A 12,334-nucleotide genomic window follows, 5' to 3' on the forward strand; every position below is an offset into this window, starting at 1 on the left:
GTATATTTAAGTCATTTGTCATATCTGCCCTGTGCAATCTGTGATTATGAAGCATAAAACCAAGCAGAAATTAAAAGTTGTATTCATATGTTCCAATGTTCAATGACAAAAACACAATTAAGTCGTTAATCGCAATTATTTGTGTGTGACAATCGTCAACTTAAGTTTGTAATCGTGACAGCGCTAGTGTGTGTGTGTGTGTGTGTGTGTGTGTGTGTGTGTGTGTGTGTGTGTGTGTGTGCGTGTGCGTGTGCGTGTGCGAGTGCGTGTGCGTGTGCGTGTGCGTGTGCGTGTGTGTGTGTGTGTCAGTGGTGGAAAGTTACTAAGTACATTTAGAATTTTGAGGTATTTGTACTTTACTTGAGTATTTCCAATACTTCTACTCCACTACATCTCGGATCCAAATATTGTACATTTACTCCACTACAAGTCACAATGCGTCGCGATGCGACGCATTGTGACTTGTGGCTTAAAGTTGTAGATGGTACTTTAAGTACATTTTGATGCCAATACTTTTGTACTTTTACTCAAGTACATTTTGAATTCCGGACTTTTACTTGTAACAAAGTATTTCTATATTGCAGTATTGATACTTTTACTTAAGTAAAACATTTTGAGTACTTTTTCCACCAAGTACTGTGTGTGTGTGTGTGTGTGTGTGTGTGTGTGTGTGTGTGTGTGTGTGTGTGTGTGTGTGTGTGTGTGTGTGTGTGTGTGTGTGTGTGTGTGTGTGTGTGCGTGTCAGGTCAGGTCAGGTTCGGTTCCATTTGTACCCTCTCAGAGTTATGGGGGTCGTGGAAACCACTGTGCTACACTAAATGGAACAGTCTGTGTGCGTGCAACAGGTCCAGTATCTCGCTACACACACACTGACAGAAGCCATAGAGAACACAGAGCAGCAGGGTGGAGGGAACCAGGCTGACCATAACCACACCCATCCACATCCTCTGGATCATCAGCAGGTAGATGCCCAGCGGCAGGGAACTGAAATATACCTGGAAAAAAGTCAAATAAATATATACATAGGCTACTGTAAATGAATAGTTATACTGAAATATACCAGCAAATATACATACCAAAAAAATTACATTTATGTATTAGATCTTTGCCTACAGTAAGAAAAAAGTGTTGCAGGGTTAATGTCTTTCATTCTATCTTAATAAAAAAATCAGACGACTGCAGTTGGTTGGCTCTATGCACAGCAGCCATATTATCACTTCCTTCACAGGTGTTACTAATGATACTAATGAAGGCTCTGTTCCATTTAGTGTAGCACAGTGGTTTCCATGACCCCCATAACTTGACCCTTACGGGTCCATTTGGTTCCATTTGTACACTCTCAGAGTTACACACCCGTAAGGGGCCATTTGGAAGCCCATGAGGGTCCCTGGACCCCAACTTTAGACCCACTGATGTAACAAAGTGTTTCCAGTGAGCCAACATACAACAATATCATCACCCTGACTCTGTTTGACCAGAATGGACCCTCAAGGGCTTCCAAATGGCCCCTTACAGGTGTGTAACTCTGAGAGTGTACAAATGGAACCATTTGTAAACTCTCAGAGTTATGGGGGTCGTGGAAACCACTGTGCTACACTAAATGGAACAGAGCCTTCATTAGTATCATTGGTAACACCTGTGAAGGAAGTGATAATATGGCTGCCGTGCATAGAGCCTAACAATGATGATGGAAAGCAGTAGTACTGACCAGGCAGAGCGCCCCCAGCAGGCAGCGCGGGACACCGCGCTGACACTTGTGGTTGGTCAGGTTGCAGGTGGGCGTGGCCTCCATGTGGGGGCGGTACACGCGCACCATGTTGAGCATGCTCAGTGAGTCCGAGGACGGAGAGGAGGCGGGCAGTTCCATGATGGTGATGACCAGGCAGTCTGAGGACCCCACAGAGGCCCCCGCACTGCTGCTTTCACCTCCTTCTGTACCTTCAGTAAGAACACAGTTACACATTACACATAGGCTCGATGCAGCCATATTGGACAGAAATTGGTCCTCTTCCTTACTTCCTTCACAGGTGTTACCAAAATGTAACTAATGAAGGCTCTGTTCCATTCTGGTCAAACAGAGTCAGGGTGCTGATATTGTGCATGTTGGCCCACTGGAAACACTCTGCTACACCAGTGGGTCTCAAAGTGTGGTCTAGGGACCCTTATGGTTCATTGAGGGGGTTCCAAATGGCACCTTATGGGTGTGTAACTCTGAGAGTCTACAAATGGAACCAAAATGTTATGGTGTTCCTTGAAATTAAAATGTTTGAGAACCACTGTGCTACACTAAATGGAACAGAGCCTTCATTAGTATCATTGGTAACACCCGTGAAGGAAGTAAGGAAGAGGCCCAATTTCTTTCCAATGCTGTGCATATAGCCTATTTTCGGCACCTACACATGACTTTACCTACAATAACAATACAGTGACAACATTACAAACTACACATGACTTTACCAACAGTAAAGCGCAGAACATACTCTGAAGACCTCCTTCCGTAAAGTGAAGCGATATATGACTACAAATTGATGTCATTCCGAGCTTTGGGGGTGGGGGGGGGACCTTGCACCTTGAGATATCCTGACTTGCCGAACTATAGTTTCGGGAAGCTTTTCCGAGTATGTATTGCGCTTAACAACTATAACGACTATAACTGTATGCCATCCATTTGACTTAGAACCATGTTTAAAACAACATGTTTATAGTTATGGTGCTCGTGAGAATGGCCCTTTAATGGACCCTTCCATTTGTACTCTTCTGAAGCGCAGATTGATGTCCCATGATGAGAACATTCTATCAAATGGGGCTCATGTGGTAAGGTTTAATGCATAAACTCAAACTAGGGATACTTGAAATTAAAAATGTTGAGCATCATTGCTTGCACTCTTGCAGTGTGCAAAGCCTGCTGGGTAAGTAGGTATTTGGGACAACTGCTTTATACAGCCTCCACCTGCCGTATGCAACCTCCACCTGCCTTATACAGCCTTCACCTGCCTTATACAGCCTTCACCTGCCTTATACAGCCTTCACCTGCCTTATACAGCCTCCAACTGCCTTATGCAACCACCTGCCTTATACAGCCCCCAACTGCCTTATGCAGCCTCCACCTGCCTTATGCAGCCTCCAACTGCCTTATGCAACCACCTGCCTTATACAGCCTCCAACTGCCTTATGCAACCACCTGCCTTATACAGCCTCCAACTACCTTATGCAACCACCTGCCTTATACAGCCCCCAACTGCCTTATGCAACCACCTGCCTTATACAGCCCCCAACTGCCTTATACAGCCCCTAACTGCCTTATGCAACCACCTGCCTTATGCAGCCTCTAACTAGCTTATGCATTCTTCAACTGCCTTATGCATTCTTCAACTGCCTTATGTAGCCTTATACAGCCTCCAACTGCATTATACAGCTTCCCTCCAGATACCGTATACATCTTCCAACTGCCTTATGCAGCCTCCAACTGCCTTATGCAGCCTCCACCTGCCTTATGCAGCCTCCACCTGCCTTATGCAGCCTCCAACTGTCTTATGCATCCTCCAAATACCTTATCCCTCCAAAGGCAGGCAGGCAGGCAGGCAGGCAGGCAGGCAGGCAGGCAGGCAGGCAGGCAGGCAGACAGACAGACAGACAGACAGACAGACAGACAGACAGACAGACAGACTGACCTGCCAGGCTGGTAGGAGACAGCACCACCTCGTCTCCAGTAGGTGGTGCTCTGTGGTCTTGCTGGCAGGACAGAACAGCCAGGATCTGACCATCATCCTCCATCAGCCACACCTACACACACACACACACACACACACACACACACACACACACACACACACACACACACACACACACACACACACACACACACACACACACACACACACACACACACACACACACACACACACACACACACCACCATACCATAGTTACCATGGAACTACTGTAGTTCAGTAACAGGAGTCTCGCTGTCTCTCCAGCTCTTCAATAAACAGAAAACACATTTTCAGGTGCACTTGTTTATCCTGTATCCTGTGTGAGCTCTCTATTCTGATTGGATAAAATTGGTATCCTGACCTGAAAATATATTGTCCGTTTATTAGAGCGTTGGAGAGACATGGAGACTCCCGTTACTGAACAAACACTTATTACTAGTAATGATTACTATCACAATATAGAACTATTTAACACTTATTTTATACAAATAAATGTCACTTACTGATTAACCTGATCAAATGTGATTGTAAATGTAATCTTTATTTTAAAAGTGTGTGTGTGTGTGTGTGTGTGTGTGTGTGTGTGTGTGTGTGTGTGTGTGTGTGTGTGTGTGTGTGTGTGCGTGCATGCGTGTGTGTGTGTGCGTGCGTGTGGTTGTGTGTGTGTGCGCGCGCGAGTGCGGTTGTGTGTGTGTGTGCGTGCGAGTGCGTGCCGTGCGTGTGTTACCTCCTCATCAGGTATTTGTGTCTTGTGGCGACAGAATGGACAGCTGATCACCGATGGCGATGATTCACCTGACAGCCAATAGGAAGACAGAGACGAATAATGTACTAGCCAGTAAAGGCATAGTTAGTTTCAACCAATAGGAACAGAGAGTTAAAACAATGTATCGATTTATATTATCCTTAATTGTGTGCGCCAGGCCGAAGGTCGAGGTCGAGGCTATGTTATTATGACCCCTGTATGTCTGTCCCTCCGTCCGTCCATGTGTCCGTCTGTCTGTGGACATCCCCGGCACCGTTTGACCGATCGACGTGAAACTGTGCAAACGCACTCCCTGAATGCCAGAGCAGCCCCAAATTGTACACATTAGCCTGCTATAGTGCCACCAGGAGGCCGATTTTTGCACACAAAAAAGTTATATTACTCCTACAGATTTTTTCACGCAAATCGGTACACAGTATTTAGCCGTGTGATCAAATCTGTCCGATTTTTTTTTTTGGAAGCCGAGGGTTGGCTTCCAAAGTTTGCAGGAGTGGACTGTTTTGAACAAAATTGCTCAAGTCGTGAACGCAGCTTCCGATTGCCGTAAAACTTCACATTGGCCTGTTATAGCACCACCAGGGGGCTGATTTTTGCTATTACTCCTACAGATTTTGTCCACACATGACGCAAATCGGAATACATTACTGTGATTGGCCAGTAGTCACTTTGAGTGTCCGTTTGCCTACGCGAAAATGGCGGCCGCGATACGAGTTGCTCCAACGAACTGCAGAGGCCAATGAGGTATCTAGGTTTCTAATATCTATGGAGGAGCCCCCACCGGGAAGACGTAGACGTAGAGCCTTCTTCCTACTCCTCCCGCCCAACACTCTCAGTCTCTGCTGACAGGCTCCACCTCCAGCCCGTAGGAGACTCCGGAGTACGTGCAGTGGCAAATATCACCCTCCCCCGGGCCGCATTAAGACCCCTCAGGGCCGTGGAACACCACAAAATCAAAGGCCCCCCCAGTGGCGTAATTTCACGCACATACACGCGCGCACAACCTGCGCGTGCTGCAAACTTTTTCGGGTCTAATTCGGTCTAATTCGGGTCTAATTCGGTTATAATTGACCAATCAACATTTTTTCTTAAAATACACAAAAATTAAATACACAATTCTCACAGGGCCCTGCAGGCTGCGGGCCGTGTAACACAAGTTCCACTAAGTTCCACGGTTAATGCGGCCCTGACCCTCCCCGCCAATTGTGTTTGTGTAGACGCTCGTCAAAGCTGGATGCACCACGGTGGATTCCAACCCACATCTTCCGCGGTGGTGGGCAGGTACTTTACCACTGTGCCACCCGAGCGCTGCAGTTGTTTTCAAATGTGATTGATTTGAAATATAATTTATAATATATAAATAAATATGACCTGATTTGGCATCTATACATCTTTTATTCTGAGTTCTTCAGATTATTGTTCCAGCATCTCTCCCTCTCTCTCTCTCTCTTTCTCTCTCTAGGCAGATGGTCGCTCGCCCAGAGTCTGTATCTCCTGGAGGTTTCATCCTGTTACAGGGTTGTGTTTCCTGCTACTGTCGCCAAGCACTGCGTGGCTCATGGTCTGTCTGTCTGTCTGTCTGTCTGTAGCCTATTCAGTTTTTTGTATTTCTAGTTCATTCTTGTTGAGTTAACAAGCGATTTTATTAAAAAGAAAATAGTTATAATGTGTCTGTCAACCGTTCAGTACAGAGTACAGTGTGTATATATTGTTCATTACAGCGTACAGTGTGTAATGTGTATGTATATTAATTACAGCGTACAGTGTGTAATGTGTATGTATATTAATTACAGAGTACAGTGTGTAATGTGTATGTACGTTCATTACAGAGTACAGTGCATATGTACAGTGTGTGTATATTCTCACCCATGTCCACCATCTTCTTCAGACACTTGGCACACACTCGGTGCAGGCAGGACAACAGTTTGGGTTTTCTGTGTCGTGTATCGTAGCGGTTGTAGCAGATCTTACACTCCATCTCCTCTATGGTGTAGACCCCTGACTGATGGCCCCACGACCCCACCTGTAAGACATGCAACAGCCAATAAGAATACTGACTCCACCTACAACAATACACCAGCCAATAAGAACACTGACTCCACGTACAACAATACACCAGCCAATAAGAACACTGAATCCACCTACAACAATACACCAGCCAATAAGAACACTGACTCCACCTACAACAATGCACCAGCCAATAAGAACACTGACTCCACCTACAACAATACACCAGCCAATAAGGTCATTGACTCCACCTACAACAATACACCAGCCAATAAGAACACGACTCCAACTTGAACAATATAAATGTTTTTTATATAAACATGTATCAATACCCTAAATGTCGTTTGCAATCCATGTAGTGAACATGTTTTATTACACATCGTAATAATTGATAATTTGTCTAATAAATGTACAGCTGTTTATAATGAATCGTTAATCACTCTGTACCTTTCCCTCCATGTCCCGGCCTGGCTCTGCCTCTTTCAGATGGCTCATCCTGATTGGCTGGGCTCTACTCCAACCTAGGATAAAGGGAAGAGGACATGTGCAGTTAAAGGAGCAATTCGCAAGTTTTCTCAGCGAGCTTGAAGATTTTTTGCTTAAAGGCCCCATGAAATGGCTAGTGCTAAGTGTTTCCTGTACAAAAAGAAGGCGGAGGGACTTGTCATGAATATTGATTGGCGTGTACAGTGGCCAAAGGGACTCCCTAAAAAACATGTTTTTAGTAATTGTCAGGAGTGACATTCAGCATAAGACATATGCCATAAATAAACATGATCAGGTGGGCGTCCATAGCTGAATGGTTAGAGAGCCGGCCTGGGAAGCCAAAAGGTCCCAGGTTTGATTCCAGGCCCCAGCAATGTGACAAAGTGTTCCTGAGCAAGACACTAACCCCTAACCCCTCCCAGAGTGCCTTACTAATGGCTGCTCACTGCTCACCTATGTAGTTATAGGAGGGGTCAAGTGCAGAGGACAAATTTCACATATATGCAAATATACAGTCACAAAAAAACACCCCAAGGAGTGGCAACCAGTATTAGTATTAGCCAGATAGTTGGTAAGTTTGTATTGTGAAGGTGTCATACCACAGGCTAGGCGTTGGTGGCGCTGCCTCTTCTAGATGCGTCTCGACTCCAAAAAGGAAACGGGATGGGTGGAGCTAACTTCAATCAGGAAGTGATGCCTGTGAAAGTCTTCCAGAACAACGCTGTCGGGCCGAGTATCGATTTAAACGACTCCAATTAAACGTCTAACTAGTTTCAAAACAGATACAATATATCCCTGATTATGAACACGTATGGTCAGTTTCACAGACAAGCTCTTATTGTTATTGTTATGGCACATAAAGAGTATTAATAACAATAATAAACGCTACACAGCACGGCGGTTCGTTCACATTGACTTATTAAGGATGTTTGATATGTTTCTGAAGCCCTGATTAAAAAACACTTCAAGTTACATTTGGCAGTCCTCTCTCTGCGTTCAGCACGAGTTACAACAACACATTCTACACAATACGACACAGAGGACAGTTGCACAGCGTAATGCAGTTCACAAATGGAACGATAGTCTCTCCAGCAGATATCACTGTTACATCCCATGAAAAGCAGTTTCTAAGGGAAATGCTGTTTCCTGTTTAGGAGGAAGTTGATGTTTTTTTTTGTTTTTGTTTTTTTTACATCCAATCGTCTTGTTTAGTTTCCATCCCTGCTCTCCCATAGGCCTCCAGCTGTGATGTCATCGCTCCACTAGGATGTCATCCCTCCATTATGCCATCCTGCCATCTGCCCATCTATCCTTCTATCCCTCCTTCTATCTATCTACTACATCTCTCTCTCTCTCTCTCTCTCTCTCTCTCTCTTTCTCTCTCTCTCTCACTGGGTGATGTAATGACTGTAATGGAAGGTCCTTAGAACAGCCCCAAGTTGTTTGAGATTCCAGGAGAGCTGCAGATCTTCTAAGGGCACCATATAACTACAGAAGCTCCACAGATGTTCTACAGGTTCTCTGTTCCACTGCGGAGAACTGCAGAACAGATGACTGTGGATGTTCTCCAGGGTTCTGTGGTCCACTGGGGATCTGAGCAGGTTCCTGTCAACACACAACACAACACAATCAGATACACTGTCTGTCTCTCAGTTGTCCTACTTGTCTGTCTCTCCTACACTGTCTCCCTCCCAGCTGTCCTACTGTCTGTCTCTCCTACACTGTCTGTCTCTCAGTTGTCCTACTTGTCTGTCTCTCCTACACTGTCTCCCTCTCAGCTGTCCTACTGTCTGTCTCTCCTACACTGTCTCCCTCTCAGTTGTCCTACTGTCTGTCTCTCCTACACTGTCTCCCTCCCAGCTGTCCTACTGTCTGCTTCTGTCTCCCTCTCAGCTTTCTCTCCTACTGTCTGTCTCTCCTCTTATTTCTCTCCTACACTGTCTCCCTCTCAGGTGTCCTACTGTCTGTCTCTCCTACAATGTCCTACTGTCTGTCTGTCTCTCCTACACTGTCTCTCTCTCAGCTGTCCTACTGTCTGTCTCTCATACACTGTCTCTCCTACACTGACCTACTGTCTATCTCTCCTACAATGTCCTGCTGTCTTGTACACTGTCCTACTGTCTATCTCTCCTACACTGTCTCTCTCTCAGCTGTCCTACTGTCTGTCTCTCATACACTGTCTCTCCTACACTGACCTACTGTCTATCTCTCCTACAATGTCCTGCTGTCTTGTACACTGTCCTACTGTCTATCTCTCCTACACTGTCCTACTGTCTATCTCTCCTACAATGTCCTGCTGTCTGTTTCTCCTACACTGTCCTGTTGTCTGTCTCACCCACACTGTCTCAGCTTTCCTCGGTCCAAGCTGTGGACAAGTGTTCAATGCTTCTCAAAGTGGGTTCCGGGGACCCCCAGGGGTCCTTGAGGAGGTTCCAAAAGGTCCCCAGCAAAATAAGTTAATACATAGCATCAATTTAATCACAATCAATTTAACCATTTTAAACCCTATAATACATTGGCTATTTTCAAAACAATCTTGAAATAATGTGAATAATTTTGAATATCTTTGAAGCATTTTAACAACACAAATGTTGTGGCACAAAATGTTGTCAGATGGGGGTCTGCGGCCAAATACATGGGAGTCCTTGACATGAAAAAGTTTTAGAAGCACTGTACTGGAGCAGGGGTTTCAACTGATTTTGAACCAGGGACCATCACCCTGACTAAGAATGAACCTGGCGACCACTGTTGTGGGATACGTGGGCTAAGATTAGTTAGAGGTGGGTTGGGGTGGTCCTTGAAGATTGCTTGAAACATGCTAGTGGTCCAGAGCTCAAAAAAGGCTGAGAACCAACCACTGATCTATTCCTCAAACACATGCTATTAAATTGCCACATTTCCAATGATGACACTTTCCATTCTTGAGATTCTAACTGCCTTTTCTGTGGCATTTCTTGACCTCAGAGCTCAGACTTCAGTAACTGACTTCAATGACTTGTCATCTTAGGCCACCAGGTTATTTAGTGCAGTGGTTCTCAAGTAGTGGTCCATGGACCACTAATGGTCCATGGCATGATTATAGGTGGTCCATGTCTGTCTGTGTGGTGGTCAGGGATAGAGTCTCATGTCAGTTTCTGGCTCCAACCTTGCCCTGTACATAATACTGTTATATAATACTAATATTCTTCACTGTGGCAATACCACTCTCACCGAGATACATTGTTACAAAAGGTAAATTACATTTAGCTTTTGCTTTCTGAAAACACATCCAGAACCTCACAAGGGACTGTGTTTCATACATGTCTCTTGAAAGAGTCTGTGGACAATGAGCTGATCCTCTTAGTAAAGCTTGACATACTTTTGTGGTGTTATTGAAACACAAGCCTCCTGCAATGACCATGCACTGATAATGTTTTTAATAGGCTCTATGCACAGCAGCCATAATGGAAAGAAATTGGGCCTTTCCTTACTTCCTTCACAGGTGTTACCAATGATACTAATTAAGGCTCTGTTCCATTGAGTGTAGCACAGTGGTTCTCAAACTTTTTTCATTTCAAGGACCCCCATAACTAAATGAAAGTGTACAAATGGAACCAAATGGATCCTTACGGGTCCATTTGGTTCCATTTGTACACTCGCAGAATTACACAACTCAACTGTCAGGTGCCATTTTGAACCCCCCCCCCCAAGGAACCATGAGGCCTGGGCCACATTTTGAGACCCACTGGTGAAGCAGAGTAGCACCTGACTCTGTTTGTCCAGAATGGAACAGAGCCTTTATTAGTATAATTGGTATCACCTGTGAAGGAAGTAAAGAAGAGGCCCAATTTCTTTCCAATATGGCTGCTGTGCATAGAGCCTATTCCACTGTCCTCATATCACACAAATCACAAGTTACTAAGTTTCTCCAAAATAAAACAAATTCAAATGATGAACAGAAACAAAACCAGGGACATTGCGATAGAGGTCTGCAGGCAAATACATACAGTATCAATTTGGGGGTTAACATGAAAAGGTTTGAATAAGGGTTCCTCTGCAGCTTATGGGAGACTGAATGGCGCATGTGATCAGGGACCACATGAAATACCTTCACAGACCACCATTGGTCCACGGACCACCAGTTGAAAACCTCTGCACTAGAGCAGGGGTTTTCAACTGATTGTGAACCAGGGACCACCACCCTGATTAAGAATCAACCTGGGGACCACTGTTGTGTTGGGTGAGCTAAGATTAGTGCTTTGCTAACACTTGCTACTGTATGCATGCATTCCATGATATATCCCACTGTTTCTCAACCAGTGGTCCATGGACTACACAGACACATGCAATTATATGGCCACATTTCCTAATAATGATGACTCCATCAGGCAATCCGGTACACTTCCCCTTCTTGAGATTCTAACTCCCTTTTCTGTGGAATTTCTTGACCTCCAACTTCCCAGAAACTGACAACATTGACATGTCATCATAGGTCACCAGGTCGATAATATGCACTGTTCCATGGAACAAGAAGAAAAAAACATATTGCAACATGGTCAGGGACCACATGCAATACCGTCAGGGACCACAAGTGGTCCACGGACCACCCATTGAAAACCCCTGCACTAGAGCATTGGTTCTCAAAGTGGGGTCGAGGGACCCTCAGGGTCCCTTGATGGTGTTCCAAATGCACCCTATACAGGTCTGTAAATCTGAGAGTGTACAAATGGAACCAAATGGACTCGTAACCTTACGGGTGCATTTGGTTCCATTTGTACACTCTTAGAGTTATGGGGTTCCTTGAAATAAAAAGTTTGAGAAGCAAAGAAGAAGAGGGAAAATAATTTATTCTGCAAATAACCGCCATCAGATTGAAAATTGCACAGGACCATACAAAGCATATTTGAAAATAAAAAGTTAATCTATAGGAACAACTGTGTACTTGAATCTGCAGTCAGAATAATGGTTGGAACATTGCAGGCATCAATACATTCTCCATTTGCTTACAGTAAGAAACATTGTTTACATGAAATCCAAAACGCTATTCCGCTCTGAACTGCTTTCTGTTGTCCCAGCCCATCATGTGACAATGTCCCTGACAGCTGTGCTATAAGTCAGTGGTTATCAGACTTTTTTTTAAGTCAAGGACCCCAAAATTGATATGTATTTGGCGGACTCCCATCTCAAATATGTTTTGTGCCAGGGACCTCCAGAAGCAAAGATCTGTGTTAAAACTGTTGCCAACTACCTGAAATTCAGTGTCACTCACTGTATATATGTACAGTTTTTGTATTATTATATTAACCACAGGGGGAAAAAGTGGTCCAAGTACAGAGACAACTCCAGTTTAGTTTACTAAGCCTTGAGGGTTTAAGTCTTTAACGAC

At 44.6% G+C, this 12,334-nt stretch overlaps 1 protein-coding gene across 1 annotated transcript in view; it reads right to left on the reverse strand.

The window, feature by feature from the left end:
- Positions 1-809: 809 nt before the first annotated feature.
- LOC311049457 (E3 ubiquitin-protein ligase RNF182) overlaps positions 810-12,334 on the reverse strand; it is a gene marked incomplete at both ends in the record, with an annotated part of 15,512 nt that continues 3,987 nt past the window's right edge. The window contains 7 exons of the mRNA XM_084063032.1: positions 810-995; positions 1,709-1,938; positions 3,672-3,783; positions 4,441-4,508; positions 6,343-6,499; positions 6,931-7,004; positions 8,462-8,574. Of these exons, the coding sequence (XP_083919158.1) occupies positions 810-995; positions 1,709-1,938; positions 3,672-3,783; positions 4,441-4,508; positions 6,343-6,499; positions 6,931-7,004; positions 8,462-8,574 (940 nt within the window). The remainder of the gene's footprint in view (positions 996-1,708; positions 1,939-3,671; positions 3,784-4,440; positions 4,509-6,342; positions 6,500-6,930; positions 7,005-8,461; positions 8,575-12,334) is intronic.

Source organism: Gymnoscopelus microlampas (assembly GCF_963454915.1).
Source record: "Gymnoscopelus microlampas genome assembly, chromosome: 7".
Classification (NCBI taxonomy): domain Eukaryota; kingdom Metazoa; phylum Chordata; class Actinopteri; order Myctophiformes; family Myctophidae; genus Gymnoscopelus; species Gymnoscopelus microlampas.